This window comes from Sitodiplosis mosellana, unplaced genomic scaffold (genome assembly GCF_009176505.1).
Source record: "Sitodiplosis mosellana isolate CC-2019 unplaced genomic scaffold, AAFC_SMos_1.0 Smas_scaffold_54, whole genome shotgun sequence".
Classification (NCBI taxonomy): domain Eukaryota; kingdom Metazoa; phylum Arthropoda; class Insecta; order Diptera; family Cecidomyiidae; genus Sitodiplosis; species Sitodiplosis mosellana.
Genome location: NW_022595296.1, coordinates 237,038 through 255,233, shown reverse-complemented (window position 1 = coordinate 255,233; position 18,196 = coordinate 237,038). Strand labels below are relative to the sequence as shown.

The 18,196-nt window shown below is 37.3% G+C and overlaps 4 protein-coding genes across 9 annotated transcripts; all 4 read left to right on the top strand.

The window, feature by feature from the left end:
- Positions 1-2,578: 2,578 nt before the first annotated feature.
- On the top strand, positions 2,579-4,921 carry LOC129570369 (uncharacterized). Its single transcript, XM_055449944.1, has 2 exons — positions 2,579-2,836; positions 3,102-4,921. Exon 2 carries the CDS (start codon positions 3,134-3,136, stop codon positions 4,631-4,633), a length of 1,500 nt encoding a protein of 499 aa, XP_055305919.1. The 5' UTR covers positions 2,579-2,836; positions 3,102-3,133; the 3' UTR covers positions 4,634-4,921.
- Positions 4,922-5,470: 549 nt separating this feature from the next.
- On the top strand, positions 5,471-8,451 carry LOC129570347 (BTB/POZ domain-containing protein 6-like). The gene is made up of 2 exons (XM_055449919.1): positions 5,471-5,640; positions 5,810-8,451. The coding sequence occupies exon 2, from the start codon at positions 5,907-5,909 to the stop codon at positions 7,218-7,220; it is 1,314 nt and encodes a 437-aa protein (XP_055305894.1). The 5' UTR covers positions 5,471-5,640; positions 5,810-5,906; the 3' UTR covers positions 7,221-8,451.
- A 437-nt stretch (positions 8,452-8,888) lies between these two features.
- Positions 8,889-11,548, top strand: LOC129570342 (uncharacterized). Of its 3 annotated transcripts, XM_055449911.1 has the most exons (3): positions 8,889-9,229; positions 9,409-9,552; positions 9,605-11,548. In XM_055449911.1, the coding sequence occupies exon 3, from the start codon at positions 9,637-9,639 to the stop codon at positions 11,266-11,268; it is 1,632 nt and encodes a 543-aa protein (XP_055305886.1). In that variant the 5' UTR covers positions 8,889-9,229; positions 9,409-9,552; positions 9,605-9,636; the 3' UTR covers positions 11,269-11,548. The 3 variants fall into 3 exon arrangements, with proteins under 3 accessions (XP_055305886.1, XP_055305888.1, XP_055305887.1); XM_055449913.1 differs by lacking the exon at positions 9,409-9,552; XM_055449912.1 differs by having other exon boundaries at positions 9,409-11,548.
- Positions 11,549-12,397: 849 nt separating this feature from the next.
- On the top strand, positions 12,398-18,166 carry LOC129570340 (uncharacterized). Of its 4 annotated transcripts, XM_055449909.1 has the most exons (7): positions 12,398-12,728; positions 13,381-13,552; positions 13,652-13,762; positions 14,496-14,771; positions 14,856-16,502; positions 16,654-16,825; positions 17,469-18,166. In XM_055449909.1, exons 3-6 carry the CDS (start codon positions 13,669-13,671, stop codon positions 16,758-16,760), a joined length of 2,124 nt encoding a protein of 707 aa, XP_055305884.1. In that variant the 5' UTR covers positions 12,398-12,728; positions 13,381-13,552; positions 13,652-13,668; the 3' UTR covers positions 16,761-16,825; positions 17,469-18,166. The 4 variants fall into 4 exon arrangements, with proteins under 4 accessions (XP_055305884.1, XP_055305880.1, XP_055305881.1 ...); XM_055449905.1 differs by having other exon boundaries at positions 12,399-12,728; positions 14,496-16,502; XM_055449906.1 differs by having other exon boundaries at positions 12,400-13,080; positions 14,496-16,502.
- The last annotated feature ends 30 nt before the right edge of the window (positions 18,167-18,196 follow it).

Genomic DNA, 18,196 nt, shown 5'->3' with positions numbered 1-18,196 from the left:
AGCTTTGAGATTTGCTGGAGTTTCTTGCAGATTATCACGTCCGCATTCGGCCTTGGCCCAGGCCATGCATGCATCAACAAAAGCCGATGCACTGCACTTCGGAGTCACCAACTGAATGACTTTGTCGAGCAGTTCGCGATTGCATTCCAAAAAACTGGTCGATTTCAAAATTGCTTCCGCGTTCGATTTGATTTTTTGCTCGCAGAACTGTATCGTGTTCGGTATCTCAGGCAGCATGGCCAACGCATAGCCGGAACACATCTCGTTGTTGGTGGATGACTTTTGCAATGGCTCTTCACAGATAGCCAGCCCTTCCACTAGCTCGTACTTCTTGCACAAATTCGACCTAGGGATTTCACGCAAACTCGAAGGCCGAAGATTTTACTAAATAGCTGGAAATAAAACCATTTTATGTGTAAACTATAGATATTGCTTCTTTTTGTTCATAAACTCGAATTTTTTAGAATTTTTTGAATCTAAAAATTCTGGAAGTGGGTTTTGGTGGATCCTCAGGATTGTTCAAAACCGCTCCTGGTTCTGGAAGTGGATCCTCAGGATGGACCAGGGCATTGTCAAACCCAGTCTGATCCATCCTGAGGATCCACCAAAACCCACTTCCAGAACATAATTTTCAAGGTGAATATTGAAATATTTCGAAATAATACGAATTTTGGTGAATCCCAGAGAATTTTAGAGAAAAGAGAGAAATATTGAAATTTTAGATGAATTTTAAGTTGCGTGAAACCCCTAGAATTCGACACATCGATGATGTTTTCGGACGTGAGTCGCACCTTTGCCAAATAGAAAAATTGCAGGAACTCTTTGAACGCCGCAGCAGATGCATCAACGATTGGGACGTCACCTTGTTCGGGCAGTGAACCATAGAACATCGTATCAAACATTGGGTTGCAGACCGACAGGATATTCTTATGAGCAGGAACAGTTTCAACGTGGTCAGTGCCTTTACCAAACGCAAATTTCACATCAGCCGTCTTTGCATCCAAGTACAACTTTTCGGAATTGTTGCGAGTCAAGTGGTTGTCCTTTTCGAACACCAAGAAGCAAGACCATGAGTCATGGCACCTTTCGCATTGTGAAAACAAATTTATTCTTAAAATTCCATATGAAAATACTCACTACACGAAAAATCTTTTGATTGCTTTGATGTTTCGAATCCGAACGTTTCAATTGATTTTTTCGATTAGAAATAATTACTTTGAGACTGTTTTTGTTGCGAAATTGCTTACACTCTGAATGGAATGACTCATTTATTATCTCCTTTACACAATGTGGAAAGAACTGTAATGTGTATTTTCCCCAATAAATGTTGACATATCTCGTAACCTGAATTCAATGATCATTAAACGCGTTCATTGGATCTGTTCAAGTTTCAATTCTTTCACTTTCAATACTACCAATTCAAATTTCTTTCAGAAAAAAGGCTACGAAATAACGAGAAAAAAAATTGTTTGCATATTTCAAATCAGAGTGGTTTTAATGCACCACACTGCACTCTAACATTAGCTTAGCAAGGATATTGTGGTTTATACGACTGTGTGCATCATGTCTATGTTTTGTTTAAAAACTCAAATTGCCCGCTTTCAAAAGGCAACTATCCAATCCGATTGTTTAATACAACTGAGTGTAGTTAACTTCAGTTTGTGGTAATTTTATATATATATTAGGGCGGGTCAATTTGTAGGGAGCAAAAAAAAGTCGATGAGCGCGATAACCTAGCGCGATTCTATGGGCCATTCTAAGAACTTCTCACCAAGAGACCATAGCTCTATCTCGAAAAACGAGCCCGCCCATTTTTACATGTAGTTATTTTCCCCAAAAAATCAAAATTGGACTCAAAAAGTGCATAAAAAGGGCAAAAAACATATTTTTATGGGGGGTTTTCGGGGTCAAGGAATCCATTTATGATATTTATTTTAAAAAAAAGTGCCGCCAGAGGGCGCTTTCCTACAATTTTCTACTTTTCTTGGGAAAATTGACGTTTTTTCACCATTTTTTAACCATAACTCCCGCAGTATACAATTTTTTGACTCACCGTTTTCAACAATTTATATTCAAAGAAAAGCTGAACAACTTTCCTGATCATATCAGCCTGAAAAAATCACATTCAACTCACTTTATTGGCTTAAAACCACTTTTCGCTACAAATTGATATTTTAGAACATTTTCGATGCCACATAACTCTTCAACTGCTTGAAATAGAGCAACGCCACCTGAAGCAAGTTTTTAGTACTCCTCAAGAACTTTGCATATCGAGTACTAAAAGTACTAAAAAAGTACTACGAGAAAAATTCTTAGAATGGTCCATAGAATCGCGCTAGGTTATCGCGCTCATCGACTTTCAAATTGACCCGCCCTAATATATATATATATATAATTTAACTACTGAAATTGTATCTGCTCAAAAATAGAAAATCGTCTCCAAACAAATTTTTCATTCGGAATTCGAATTCGCCATTCTATTCCGAATTCATGTTGACAGTGCAAAGCGCACTCTGTTTGGATGATGACATCATGTAGATCTACATGCAATAACACGTCATATCACGCAGAGCTACTCATAAAACAAAACGACGTAGACTACAGCATATCATTGACAAGTGATTCAGATCATAATTTACAAAAATTTCATTGAATTTTTGGATTTTTCTTTGTATTTATTGAGATTTATATCAAAAGTGAGCTCTACCGAATTATTAAAATACAATTGAAATTAAATTCATCACCGCAACAACAAAAACAGTACAGTTTGTCAACGAGTGTCATCGCTGTTGAACAGCTATTTCACAATAAGTCTTTTGATGCAGCCATTTTTAAGGTATGAATCATTTGCTGACAAAAACATTTCTCTTGTTCATTGTTCGGTTTGGTTACTCTCCATCATTCCGTTTTCAATCATAAACTTTTGGATTTAATGTTTTCCTCACATTTTCACTACTTCGTACTCTACAGAGGCTTGTAGGTTTAACACAATTATCTTTGCCCACCAATAAAAAAGTTCAAGTCACGTTCATCTTAATAAATTGCGCAGTATTCGAATCGCATCGCATGTCAGTAACCAATTGAATTCTTTGCTTTTCCAGAAAGATCATTTGCGCAGCGTGAACTAGTAGCCATGCTTTGGGAACAGAACGATGAAGTCAATAAGTCGGCGTTCGAGAAACTGAAGGACGAATACTGCTACGATATTCTGCGCCGGTTGCCGTTAGATGACTTGTGTGCTCTCAGTGGTACCTGTACTCGATTGCACAGTTTGTGCGGCAAACAGTTCTTAGAAAAATATCCATCAAAGGTCATGCGCATCGATTCGATTCAAGAAGACGGCACATGGGTAAAAGAGCCACGCGATGAAATGTACATCAAGTGTTTTGACAAAAGCATTCGAAATGTGATCCTAAACGGTGACGGCCTAGAAACAAAGTTAGACGTAGTCAATGAATTCTACAAGGGCAAAGAGATGGAGGGTGTTGTGAAGGAAGTTCACTTCAACAATTGGCGCAGATTGGATGGTGCTGGCATCAAACTTGTCGACATGTTGAAATCCGCTGAAACCATCACCATCGATTATTCTGCTATCGTCGAGGATCCGTACGATGGCATTTTCAAGTATGCACCAAATCTAAAACTCTTGAGTGTTCGAAATTTGAATTTCACCAGCACCGACTGGTTGCAACAACGATACGCCCAGCTTGAAAGTTTCGAGTATCATTCACTTTCGCTAGGTCCAGATGCAAACAAGATAAAATTATTGCTCGACACCAACCCAAACATTCAACGATTCTCACTTTTTTGCACAGATGTGAATGACATCGTTCAATTGATGGCAAAGAATGTGGAAATTGACGAACTGTTCGTGCATTTTAGATCTGATCCAAGTGGTGGTGCGTTAACTGCTAATGACATCCATTTCAATTATACGATGAATATTCTGATGAAGTTACTCGCTGCTCAAAATGTGAACTTGCATTTGTTGGTTTCCAAAGCTGATATCATTTCAGGACTGGCATTCCTTCATTCAAACATGGTTGGTGTTTATTTCAACGTTTCCATTGACGAGGTGCTTACCAAAATGTATACGTTCGAGAATCTCCAGTTTTTGCGCATCGCAGCATCACATTTACCGTTTGCATACACCGATATGATTGAAAAGATGCCCAACTTGACTGAACTGTACATCGACGAAATTTCCCACTTCAATTTCCAAAAATTGCATCAAACTTTGCTGGCTGCTGTTGGCCAACTGGTGAAACTAATGAAAATCTTTCTCTATGATTTCACTAACCAACTCACAGAAATCGATTTTTTGGCATTGGACCAAGAACGCATGGAACTTCGTGGCGCTGCCCATTTGAAGATTTACATCCATTCAAAGGACTTTTTCGCCAGTTTCCCGCTCAAGTTTGTTGAATTCGAAATGATCGAAATTGTTGCAGCCGAAACTGAACCGTCCAACTATCCATTCTTTTTGAATTACATTCATGGCATATTTGGGCACAAAGCTTTCGACTATAACTTGAATAAACACCACCAGGCTGGGCCGAGTGGTACGAGCAAAACGGTTGAAGGTTATGAAAGTGATGAAGGTGATTTGGAGGTCAAGCAGACTGAGCCGTAATGCAAGTGGCACGATTGAAGACAGAATCAAAATATTCAAAGAGAAATATTACAATCTAAAAGCAAAAAAAAAGTATCAAAACTTTAGCCTTTGAAAGCATCTCTTTATTCGTATTCATAATCAATATAGAAATTTAAGAAAAAGTCTCATTTTTTTACATATTTTACATAATCTTTTAGTTTATTTTTTTCGTAATCAATTTACATTAATCGTCATCTATTTTCCATGTATGGAACACGAAAAGACATTATCTTTTAAGCACAATAAACATTTTGATTGACACTTTAATATGTAAGCAAAACTATCTATCCTTAAACTTTGACTATTTGACTTCAGCATTTCTTTCATTTTTCTTATGAACTTAATCAAATGGCTTTAACTTGAGTTTCATTCGAGCAACGTGGTGGCCACTACACCTAATCATTTTTTTCGGGTAAGTAATTCAATGAGATGAAAATATGCAATTTCAAATGTTTCGCCCGAAGAGAGAAACCTTCTAATAGAATAATTACAATTATCCATTGAATTATAACTGGCTCATACTTTTTGTTGGAAAGAATTTTTTGATTTCATTGATCAAAAAATAAAAACCAAAAATTCATTGAATAAATTTGAAATTTGAATTTGAAATTCTGGTCGGAATTTGTGTTACATCGATAGCCAACGCCCTCTGCGTGAGTGATGCTGCTTTAAACACACTCACACAACATGACATTTCGATCGCCTAACAAAAGACACCCATTGTACAACACATAGAGCATCGGAACAATGAGTCGAACCCCAAATTGCAAAAATTTTCAATAAATTTGTGCATTTTTCTCAGCTTCAATCGAAAAAAGAATTTTGTCAAAACTGTTGCACGTTCATGTTCGATTCAAGTTGATTATATTGGAAAAGAATAGACACTTCTTGTTATTTGTCGTGAATTACGCAACAATTGTTCCTAACCTACGTTCATTGCATAGCTATTTCATAATCAAGCTCTCGAAGCCGGCCATTTTTTTGAGGTAAACAATTTATTGGTTGAATCATTTGTATTGTTGAGTTTTATTTTGATGTGTTTTGGTTATGGTTATGGTTTTGTGAAAGCGACAATCCATTTCAATCAAACAATCATTAAAATTGTATTCCAAAGTTGAAATATTTTGTTGAAAAATTTCTCAATTTTCCCCACAGTTGTTTTTTCGTCAACCCCAAAGAGCCATCCGAATAGGAGAAAAGTGAAGAGGATACCGAATAAATCGCTGAACAATTTCCACCGACATCAATCAGAATGTCTTTGCTGAAATACAGCAACCGAGCTCTGAATCCGGCCATCAATACCTTATATTTAGATGGTGTAACCGCTGACGTACGTTTTATATTCAAAACCAAAAACGATCAATTCGACACTGTTCCAGCTCACAAACCATTGTTGATGGCGGTGAGCAAGGTGTTCCGTGCAATGTTCAATGGTTCATGGAAAGAAAAAGACTGTGTGCAAATTGTTGATACAACAGCGGTTGCTTTCAAAGATTTTTTGCAATTTTTCTACTTCACGGAAGTAGCAGTGAAAATGTCAACCGTGGCCGCCGTCATGAATCTGGGTCAAAAGTACTTTGTTGCTGATTGTGTTTCAGCTTGCAGCCGATTTTTGTCCGACAATCTGACCAACGACAATGCGTGTTGGGTGTATGCTCTGGCGGTGATCTGTAATCGGGACGAACTGAAGAAGTTGTGCGAAGTGACGATCGGCATCAACACATCGACGGTGCTGAAAACGAGCAGTTTCATCAGAAGTGATCAGAAGATCATGGCTCGTATTTTGAAGTTGGATTCGTTGACCTGTGTTGAAACTGAGCTGTTCGAAGCTGCATTGGCATGGGTCAAGGCAACGGCCAAACAGGATCAACTGAACAGCGATGTAATATTGGCTCATCTTGGCGACTCATTCTACGATATTCGATATGAATTGATGCCAATGCAAGAGTTCACCACCATTTTTTCGTCATACGAAACCTTATTCACGGCTGATCAGCGCAGAAGCATCATCCAATCGATTGCATCGAAAGAATTCGAAACAAAGACAGAAGTGAACATCGGTCGTGAATCTGCCTGGTACAAATTACCGTTCATAATTTGCGAACGCAACTCAAACATCTCGAACCAGCCGTACGAAATCGCTGACATGGAAGTGGAAACATTCTCAACCAACAAACCATTGCTGTTGCGTGGTATCATTTGTGCCGAAATTTATTATTTCGACGATTATTTCAGCCCAATCATGGATGATATTCCCGGTCAAATAAAAATCTTCGAATTCCGTGCCACCACAAATGATGCCAAGGTTGGGCTACGCACTATCTATGAAGACGATGACATTGAACTGGAATACGATGACAATGAATACAATTTGTGGCTCAACAAACCAGTCATCATTAAGCCCGGTAAAAAGTATCAAATTCAGTTGACGCTTGATATGGAAGACGAATTCAGCACAAATATCAAAATGAAGGGACATCAGGTGGCTTCGAATGGATTCGTCATTACTTTTCATACGGCACAAGAACGTGGTCTCATTTCTGGACTCAAATTCAATCCGTATTGATTGAGATCCATCTGGACTCATCTTCAACCCGAAGCTCGTTAGCATGGGCATATTGAGGTGACTTTAGTCTCAATTCAACAAACGAAAGGATTTTAAACAGACCAATTCGACTCATATTGATCGACAGAATTAGCGATTGATCCTTTTTTAATCCACAAAAAAAATAGAAAAATCAAAAGAAGAAAAAAATGATTTAGAATAAGAACAAAAAATTGAACTCAGAAATGATTGGCAAACAAATATCTCCGTTTAAGACGAAAAATTATTGAACTTTTTTTTTTCATTTTTGACATAGAATTAATGTATTGGTCTCTCTTAGCTCTTCATTTTTGAGAAAAAGAATATTTTATTCTGAAGAAAAAAAAAACACATTTCTTCTAAAGAAGTTCTTTGAAGAAGCTAATCAGCCAGTGTGACTGTACTCATCCAATGGAAAACAAAGTTACATTATTTCATTCCATAAATCATCAATTTTACATCATTTGACGTAGTGTATAGCAATATCGGCACTGCCATTGCGTTCAATTGACTACACGATTCATATTTTGTACCGAACTGCTTTATGACTATATATGGTACCGTCTCGCATGAATGGAATATGCGTCGAGCACCAAAAGTACATTTCTGTTTTTGTTGCAGACTTCAATATTTATCTGCATCCTCAATAATTTTTATTATTTTCGTCTCGTTTCTACTTTTCTTGTCTTTTTCATCTCCTAATTGCATTTGGAATTCCCCCATACAGTATAACATCAACAAACATGCGTGCGCAGTTCAGCTACGTACCACGTTAGGCAATAAAACTGATGCATTTTCGTCATAAACTGACTTCCCTTTTTGGGTAATTCCCGACGTACCCGACATTTGTGCTCAAAATGTGCACTCAAAACAATTAGCATATGCTAATCCCTTTTTCTTTCGTCTACCTTCCATACCATTCGGAACTTTAAGCCGAATTGATGGTTCACATTCCCAATACCTTGTCAAGTGCAAACCCATCCCTTTTTACCTACTTATCTCATTTCATTGGTCAATATGCCTTCCCCACTATTTTGCAGAATATTGATAAGAAAAACAATTAGTTAAGCTAGGGAAAAAATGTGTCTCTAGAACGTAGTCTTCTGTAACTCACCAGCCAAGCAAGACATAGCTCTGCTTGTGCCTCATTTGATCAATTTAAGAATAAAATAAAAACACTTAGTAAAAAAAAAGTGTTTCGTTTCATAGAAGTAAGGAAACTCCCTAGTATAGTAGCATTCAAAATTCTACACATAAAAAAAGTTCATATTTGTCAACATAACTAGACATAAGCATTGATCGCAATAAAGGAAAATTGAACCGAAGAAAAAATCGAGATAAAACTGAAACAGAAATAAAGAAATATTCTCTCAACACCGACCATCATTCTCTTGAATCATGAAAATGTAATCTCAGTACACAATTTGTTCATGAATTTGCGTTCTGATGTTTCTTTCATTCCAATCGTCGGCTGTAAACAAATTTCAATCTTAGTCAGATCTAAAAAAGTTGATGTGAAATTCGTACATATCTCAAATGCGTCTCATTTTTACAAGCGCTGCATATTATGGTAGAACATTTGATTCCGCCTTTACATCACATTCGCTCTGCATGAGTTGTGAACGAAATAGAAGTTGTGTGTCCGTTTGTGTGTCTGTGTGTGACTCTGATGTCATATTAAGCAATGCCGTTATCCAATACACATTCACATCAAGTGAATAGTGTCTATATTTGATACGCTCATGTCAGTGGCAATTAGCCGAAACATCATATTTTTCCATCGCTCGTCGAAACAACACACATTCCTTTGGTTGACACAATTCACATTGAGTTTTTAAGAAATTGACAAGAAAATAAGTGGAAATAACAATCGTTTTTGCTATTCGCTCATAATTAGTGTTGAATAAAAGTGGTTTTTTTCATTGACTTGGCCAAATTAATGGCAATCATTTAGTGCATGAAGTCAAACACATTTTGCATTACATATTAAGGTAAGGTCACTTTGACAATTCCAAAGCAACATGTTTATGTTCGTGAACAAAAATTTTTCACCAAGAAAAAGTGTCTTTGTTCGGCGACAAGGCGATTTATTATGATCATAAACTATGTGGTGTAGAAATTCAATTGCAAATTTAAAATTAACACATTTTGACTAAATTTTCTTCAACAGTGGCAAATGCTCTGACATTTCATTCGAAATCAAATTCATCACCGCAAAAAGGATAGCTTTACAATTTCTTCGAATTTAACAACTGGCAGCTTCGCTGGTGAACAACTATTTCAGCAAAAGTCTTTTGAAGCAACCACTCTAAAGGTATGATTTTCATTCGCACTTCAGTAATCAATTGAATTCTTTGCTTTTCCAGATCGATCATTTGCGCAGCGTGAATTAACGGCCATGCTTTGGGAACAAAATGACGAAGTGAATAAGTCGGCGTTTGAGGATCTCAAGGATGATTATTGCTACGATATTCTGCGCCGGCTGCCACTAGATGACTTGTGTGCTCTCAGTCGTACCTGTACTCGATTGCACAGTTTGTGCGGCAAACAGTTCTTAGAAAAATATCCATCAAAGATCATGCGCATCGATTCGATTCAAGAAGACGGCACATGGGTAAAAGAGCCACGCGATGAAATGTACATCAAGTGTTTTGACAAAAGCATCCGAAATGTGATCCTGAACGGTGATGGCCTGGAAACAAAGTTAGACGTGGTCAATGAATTCTACAAGGGCGAAAAGATGGAGGGTGTTGTGAAGGAAATCCACTTCAACGATTGGCGCAGATTGGATGGTGCTGGTATCAAACTTGTCGACATGCTGAAATCTGCTGAGACCATCACCATCGATTATGCTGCCATCGTCGAGGATCCGTACGATGGCATTTTCAAGTATGCGCCAAATCTGAAACACTTGACTGTTCGAAATTCGAATTTCACCAGCACCGACTGGTTGCAACAACGATACGCCAAACTTGAAAGCCTCGAGTTGCATTCACCTTCGCTAGGTCCAGATGCAAACAAGATAAAATCATTGCTCGACACCAACCCAAACATTCGACGATTCTCACTTTTTTGCACAAATGTGGATGACATCGTTCAATTGATGGCAAAGAATGTGAAAATTGACGAACTGTTCGTGCATTTTAGATCTGGTCCAAGTGGTTGGAACATCCAATTCAACTATACGATGACTGTTCTGATGAAGTTACTCGCTGTTCAAAATGTGAACTTGCATCTGGTGGTTTCCAAAGCTGATATCATTTCGCAACTGGCATTCGTACATTTGAACGTGGTTGGCCTGCAATTAAACGTTTCCATTGACGAGGTGCTTACCACAATGTATACATTCGACAATCTACAGTTTTTGCGGATCGCAGCATCACATTTACCATATGCATATGCCGATTTGATTGCAAAGTTGCCCAACTTGAGTCAATTGTATATCGACGAAATTTTTTGCGACAATTTCGAAACATTTCATCAAACCATGTTGGCTGCTATTGGTCAATTGGTGAAACTAACAAAAATCTCTCTCAATGGTTTCACAGACCAACTCACCAAGATCGATTTTCTGGCATTCGACCAGGAACGTATGGAACTTCATGGCGCTGCTCATTTGAAGATCTTCATCCATCCAAAGGACTTTTTCGCTAGTTTCCCGCTAAAGTTCGTTGAATTCGAAATGATCGAAATTATTGCAGCTGAATCTGAACCATCCAACTATCCATTGTTCTTGAATTACATTCATGGCATGTTCGGTCACAAAGCCATTAATTTTAACTTGAATAACACTCGTATTGACGATGGTGTTCTGAACTATCAGCATCCAGCTGATACCTGGGCGAATTGGAGGTGTAGCCAACCAGATTGGGCAGTCGGATCTGGCAATGCTGATGATGATAATTGGGACAAACCAAACGATGCTAGCAATTTCCAAAAATATCCCATTGATGATTCGGATGACCATCATGCTGGGCCGAGTGGCATGAGTAAAATGGTTGTAGCAGACGATTCGGACTGGTCTAATTAGTAAGATTTCTGACGAGAAAAATTGCAAATCTCAAATTCAAGCATTCAACAAGAAAATTTATATCTCAAAGCATCTCCGTATTAAGCATATTTGTATTCATATTCAACACTTAGGGAAAAGACTCATCTTTTTATATTTTGCTCAATCTAATAGTATTTGCTCAATTTGTTCGCTCGTTAATTTAAATTTTTTCGTCATCAATTCATGCATGGAACAGGAAAATACATGATTTTTTTAATACAATAAATATTTTGATTTATATTTTGAAGTGTCAACAAAACTCTCTATCGTTATTCTGTGTCTTTTTATTCACATTTAAGCCGGGACTCATAATTAGACAATTCAGAACAAAATGCGTCCAAATACATATGGATCTAATCTACTGGTTTTCCGTTAACTTGCATCCATTCAAGCCGTACTGATGCCGAAGCTCGTTAGCATAAGCATATTGAGGTGATTTTAGCTTCGATTCTACAATTTAGTGGATTTTAAATGGACCAGTTCAACTCATATTGATCGACGGAATAGGCAATTGATCCGTGCTAGTTGATTAATAGTACGGTTTTCCTCTTTAGCTCTTCATTTTAGCGAAAAAATTATTTTATTCTGAAGATAAAAAAAACTATTTCTTCTAAAGATTTTCTTTAGCCAGTGTGAATGTACTTGACCAATTGAAAGTAAAGTCTCATTATTTCATATCATACATCATCAATTTTATATCATTTGACGTTGCATTCAAAATTCTACACATAAAAAAGCTCATATTTGTTAACATCATAAGCATTTATCTCAATAAAGAAAGACGGAGAAAAAAATCGAAATAAAATTGAATAAAAACAAAGAAATATTCTCTTAACAAAGAACAGCATTCTCTAAATCATGAAAATGTCATCTCAGTACATAATTTGTTTATGAATCGGCGTTCTGATGTTTCTTTCATTCCAATCGTCAGCTGTAAACAAATTTCAATCTCAGTCAGCTCTAAATAAGTTAATGTGAATCTCCTATCTCAAATGCGTCTCATTTTTACAAGTGCTGCATTTTATGATAGAACGTTTGATTCCGCCTTTAAATCACATTCGCTCTGCATGAGTTGTGAACGAGGTAGAAGTTGTGTGTCCATTTGTGTGTCTGTGTGTGACTCTGATGTCATATTAAGCAATGCCGTTCTCCAATACACACTCACATCAAGTGAATAGTGTCTACATTTGATACGCTCGCGTCAGTGGCAATTAGCCGAAACGTCATATTTTTCCATCGCTCGTCGAAACAACACACATTCCTTTGGTTGATGCAATTCACATTTTTAAGAAATTGACAAGAAATTTAGTGGAAACAACAATCGTTTTCGCTATTCGCTCATTAGTGTTGAATAAAAGTGGTTTTTTTTATTGACTTGGCCAAATTAATGGCAAACATTTAGTGCATGAAGTCAATCACATTTTGCATGACATATTGAGGTGAGGTTTGACAATTCCAAAGCAACATGTTTATATTTGTGAACAAAAATAGTTCACTAATAAAAAATTTCTTTGTTCGGCGACAAGGCGATTTATTATGATCATAAAAAACTTGGTGTAGAAATTCAATTGCCAATTTAAAATTGACACTTTTCGACTAAAAATGATATCAACAGTGGCAAATGTTCGAACATTCTAGTGCCAAAAATATTGCGTCCCTTAATGTGATTTTGTTTTAGACCAAAATATTTGGTTCCGGTGTCAACGTTTTGTCACAATTGAGGCAGAGAAGAAAGCTTCTTTTTCTCACTAATCACATGTGGCTTAGGGTGGTCCAAACTGATTTATCATGGTAAGGTATATGCTCAAAATGGCTTAAAATTAAATTGGGCTCAGAACTAGCTGATTCCCGTTTTCAGATCAAGAAAATGTTAAAATCTAGTGGTCGATAGAGCCGTACTTAAAATGGGTGTTTTTGACCATATATATTGATAGAAAAAAATGGACCACCCTAATGTGGCTTGTGCCAACTCTCTGTGCATGACTTTGAATAATTTTCGATCATTCCACTTTTCGACTTTTTTGAAAATATTTGCTCAACATACAAAATTGCTTGTTGGCTCATTGTTGTCTTGACGATTTTTTTTTTCAGTCGTAAATTCCAGGAGAAATAAAGAAATATATTCTACTGAAAGGAAGGCTGGTTCATAGCATCAAAACTCAAGGAAATGTGCTAGTGAAGCACATTGACCGCTGTTACATTGAATCATATTGTCTGGTGGTTTCATTTCACATTTGTTATTTGTGAAACAGTGTCACTGACGGTAAAATCGCCTTTGTCAATAAATTAATTCACGTTTTTCTATGCTAATGATTTTTAAAAGAATTGAAAAAGTCTAATGATTTTTTCTCGTTCATTACAGCACATATTTGACGGAGAATGATGGATTCGTCTCGATTGAAGAAAAGAAGGTCCAGTGAAGAAAGTGTCGAAAGTGCTGAAGCAGCAAAATGGCAGAAAAATGATACGAAAAGTAAGTAATAAATTTTTTTTCTGCCGAAACCAAGGTGATCGGAATGTCATAATCAGTCGTATTCGCAACGCGGGTTGTTGAATCAATTACTGATGATCCAACAACAGACTGACAATCATGATTATCATGGCTGAAGAAAAAAGAAATGATTGAAAATATTGTCAAGTCTGCAATTATGCTCGCCGATACTCAACTGAAACAGATTATTAATCAGGCTGAACCGACTGGTGTCAGGCTAAATCGATTGGAGTCAGGCAATTTAAACTGATTTGAACGAAGAGATAGGGAAGAAATTGTTGAAGCTGCACGTGTGCGATTTAGAAAGTAAGGCAATTTAGAGGCATAGCCGACGTCACGTGGGGCAGATAAATTTGTAAAAAAATGATTGCAATTCGATTAGAATCAATAAGTACATTGCATACGTTTGTTATCAGGCTTGAAATTTTCTTCTGAAAAATCTATTTGGAAAATGTCAAAGAAAACACGTTGAATGAAAACAAAGTAGTGTTTTGCAAGCACATTTTCCGCTTCAACACAAAGAAAAGTTGCACAATGCAAAAAAACACATTTTTTTTAAACCTGAAAACTAAAATGTGTCCTTTCATCTTCCCATTTAAAATTGAATGTTCAAACAATTAATTTCAAACGCAAAAAAGGACAGCAATTTTATCTACATCAAGTGTACATCTTAAAACCGTCTCAGCTAACCAAAATCTCAATCGTTTCTTTTCAGTTTCGACTCGGCCCACACGTTCGGTGACATCATTGGAAAAACTGCGCCAAAGCCGTGGTACATTTGTCTACCGTGACGGTGCCATCACTGGTCCATGTGTGTTGTGCAGCAAGAAATTGTCCTTGTCCTGGTATGATTGGAAGCAACACCTATTGGAGCACACCGATGAAAAACGATTCTATTGTTTCGAATGTAATGCGCAATTCTCCAACAAAGACGATCACATCAGTTGCCCGGCCGATTCGATTATCGATGTGTTTGGTGCCCACGATATAGGTAATGGTTTAGATGGTTTCATTTGTCAGTTGTGTGACCATTTTCAAATCAATGACTACCGTCTTATGGATCATTTGAATAAAGAGCACGAAGATCTGTGTGCATATTATGAGATCCACGTTACTCGAGTGACTCTTGTGCCGGATGTTTGTCCGCAGACACACATCATACCAACGCAATTCAGATACGTCTCACGTCGTGACCGCTATCGTTGTGGTGCTGGCTATTGTACATTCCACGGCAACACACCGGCTGAATATGCGGAGCATTTCCACAAGGCGCACAGCGTTTTCAAAACATTCTACTGTCCACACTGCAATTTGTTGATCAATCGAAAGACCGAACCGACTGTTGCCGTCCAGAATGTTCTTCGCCACATCGAAGCACATGCATCCACTTTGCATCAGTGCTTCAACTGTGAATACGTTACGATGATCGAAGACGAAATGCGAGCACACATGATGGGTGAACATGATGGATTGCCATTGAAATTTTGGCGGAACGCCCGTCGATTCAACGCTTCGCCAGACAGCGAGTTGATTGAAATTGTTCTGGATTGTGCCCTATGTGGCGAACGAGTTCATAATATTCCAGAGTCTTTTGCTCATTTCAAGGACGCGCATCCAAGCCATGACATCCATTTTAAAGCCCTTAAACTCATCAAAGCCACGACCGATGACTTGGAGGTTACTTGTTCGATTGATGACTCATCGCTGCACTATCGCGAGGTATTGGTTTGTGGTCTATGCGATGAGTACTTCACCGATAAACTAAAATGGTTGAAACATTTCTCTGTTACGCATCCACGCAAACCGTATGTGGTTCGGCGCGGTTTTAAATGGCTAGACTCGTATCAACCAGCCAAAAGTGATAGTTCTGGCTTTGACCGGAGCATGCTATTTTTCTGTGCATTTTGCGAGAATGCGAACGGCGTGAAACTGATGTGCAGCAGTTCAGTTGAAGGGATTTACGATCATTGGCAGAAGGAGCACAAGCGATCGGATGCAAAGCCATTCCGATTTTATATGGCCGAATTGGTGGGCTGTTATTATTGTGACGTGATGAGCACGTTTCAAGGTCTCCAAGAACACATGGCTTATGAGCACCCGGACGAGCCATTCGTTGCGGTCAAAGCATTTGAAACGGTGAAACAATGTGCTCTTTGTGACCACTCATTCCATCGACATGACCAACTCGATGACGGTCACGATGAACATGACGAAAGTAACGAAGCTGATGGACATTTTCATATCGATCATGCGTTGGCTTTGGAAGCTAATGTATTCAACCCGATTCGTATGAACGATTTTACACTCTTGAAATTGCTGCAAATTGGCGTGCACAAAAAAGTCAAGTGTGATTATTGCGCCGAGGTGTTCGAAACAAGAGACGAATATCGGGCACATCATTCGTTGAAGCACAGGGATTTGGAGAGATTATCACTAGCATTTGTGGATAAGGAGACCATCAAACTGGTTGGAGATTGTTGCCACCAACAAATCGATCCGAACTCTTTTTACGATCACCTGGAATTCCATACGTATGCACTCAAATGCGATTTGTGCATGTTTCGAACAAGCGATCCGTTCAACTTCATGAAACACAAGGTCAAAACACATGATGATCCAGAGAGTTTGGCATCGTTGTATTTGAATTTTCTGCAGCTCAGGTACTGGCGCAGTGAACTGATTTTCGGTAATGGACTGGTCATCAACAAATTCAATACACAAGGTAAGTTGACCCTTTTTTTGTGTAAAATTTAAAGGAAAATCGTTTTTTTTATCAAAAATTAAAAAAAAACTCATGTTTGAACAATTGTCCTACAAATCGATCAATTTTTTGAGTAAAAATCTAACGATTTTTTTTTAATTCAACATTTGAGGGACCGAATACGATCATCAATCAAGCTTTGAGCAATTTGCTGCACGACTCGTGAACGAGAAAATGCAGGAATATGAAGCGGTTTCGAAGCATGACGTCAGTGTATAGACTTTGGTCGGGACGGGAGGAAGCGGAAATTCTTTAGGAAAATTGCAGAAATCATCGAAATGAAGGTAAGATTGAATTGAAACATTTGGGGTGGATTCAATTCAAGACATTTTCTTGTGTATTTTATTGACATTTTTCAACGAACTATTTTTTGTGGCATTTTTTTGAAAATTCAGATTTTTTTTCCAGTAAATTGATTTTTTTAAATCATAAATTGAAAAAAAAACGATTTTTTTATGAAAATTCAAAAAAAAATCCATGTTTGAACAAATGACACCCATAGAATGAAAGAACAACTTATTAGCCCTTTATCCATAACTGAGACGGAAAAAAACTCAGAGTAAAATAGAGACAAATTTTTATAGAGGCATTTTTCTCGCTACTGGAAAGCGATAGTAACTAGGTGTATTGGGCTTATTTGTAGTTCTTTTTATTTTCTACAATAATGCCGAAGACATCTAATCGTTATCTATTCCCACTAGCGAGAAAAATGCAAAAAACATCTTTTCTACCCAATGCTGAGTTGTGTCACTTTTGCTCGCAACTTTTTTCGTCCCATTTTTGTTCTAAGTTTTTTTCCGTCTCATTTAAAGAGCTCATAAAGTTATTGTTTAATTCTATGGGTGTCAATTGATTTACAAATTGATCAATTTTCTGGGTAAAAATCGGGCAATTTTTTTTAATCAATTTTTTGTAATTTTCCTGCAGATTCGCGGAAAAAAGCAAATATCGAACCGAAACAGTGCAGAAAAAGGACAAGACACACCGTGTTGATGCGACATTTGATGACTACACGACTTCATACGAAAAAATTTAATATTAAGTTGAATCAAAATCGAATTTTGAGCATTGAACAAAATTGCTTGACGCAAACGCATGTTGAAAATTGCTCAAACTAATCGATAATAGATTAATTAGACCCTGAGGTTCATTAAGACAAATAAGGCCTTCAATATTGTGTCCCGCAACGACATTGTCTCCCGCAAACATTTAAAACGCTTCAAAATTGAGATTTTGAAGAAAAAAACTAGCTCTTAAAAGTGATATCGACGACACATTGAACAAAGATTTCATTTCATTTTTTTTTTTGATCCACCAAAATTTATTTTGCAAACTGTCTAAGCACCATAAAGTATGATAATCCACCATTGGCCAACTAAGAAAAACGAAATAATTGACCAAAGGTTAGAAATAATTTTCTTTTCCGTATAAACGATAGTAAAAATTGATAGATAAAAATGGGCCATTTTAAATGGTAGGTTTTTTTTTGGCATGACAACGAATACGATTCAACGAAAGAAAGTGACAAATTTAAATTATTCATAGTTACATGAACAAGTTCGAATTAATATTCACACATATACATTTACATTTCCAAGAATAACACCAGATAGACCGACTGAATAGTTCATTATGTGTTCTAAATATCCTTATAA

Coding starts and splice junctions, on each gene's coding strand:
- LOC129570369 (XM_055449944.1), top strand. CDS start 3,134: ATGCTTTGGGAACAGAACGATGAAGTCAATAAGTCGGCGTTCGAGAAA.
- LOC129570347 (XM_055449919.1), top strand. CDS start 5,907: ATGTCTTTGCTGAAATACAGCAACCGAGCTCTGAATCCGGCCATCAAT.
- LOC129570342 (XM_055449913.1), top strand. CDS start 9,637: ATGCTTTGGGAACAAAATGACGAAGTGAATAAGTCGGCGTTTGAGGAT.
- LOC129570340 (XM_055449905.1), top strand. CDS start 13,669: ATGATGGATTCGTCTCGATTGAAGAAAAGAAGGTCCAGTGAAGAAAGT. Junction 13,763..14,495: donor GCAGAAAAATGATACGAAAA/GTAAGTAATAAA, acceptor GTTTCTTTTCAG/TTTCGACTCGGCCCACACGT. Junction 16,503..16,653: donor CAACAAATTCAATACACAAG/GTAAGTTGACCC, acceptor TCAACATTTGAG/GGACCGAATACGATCATCAA.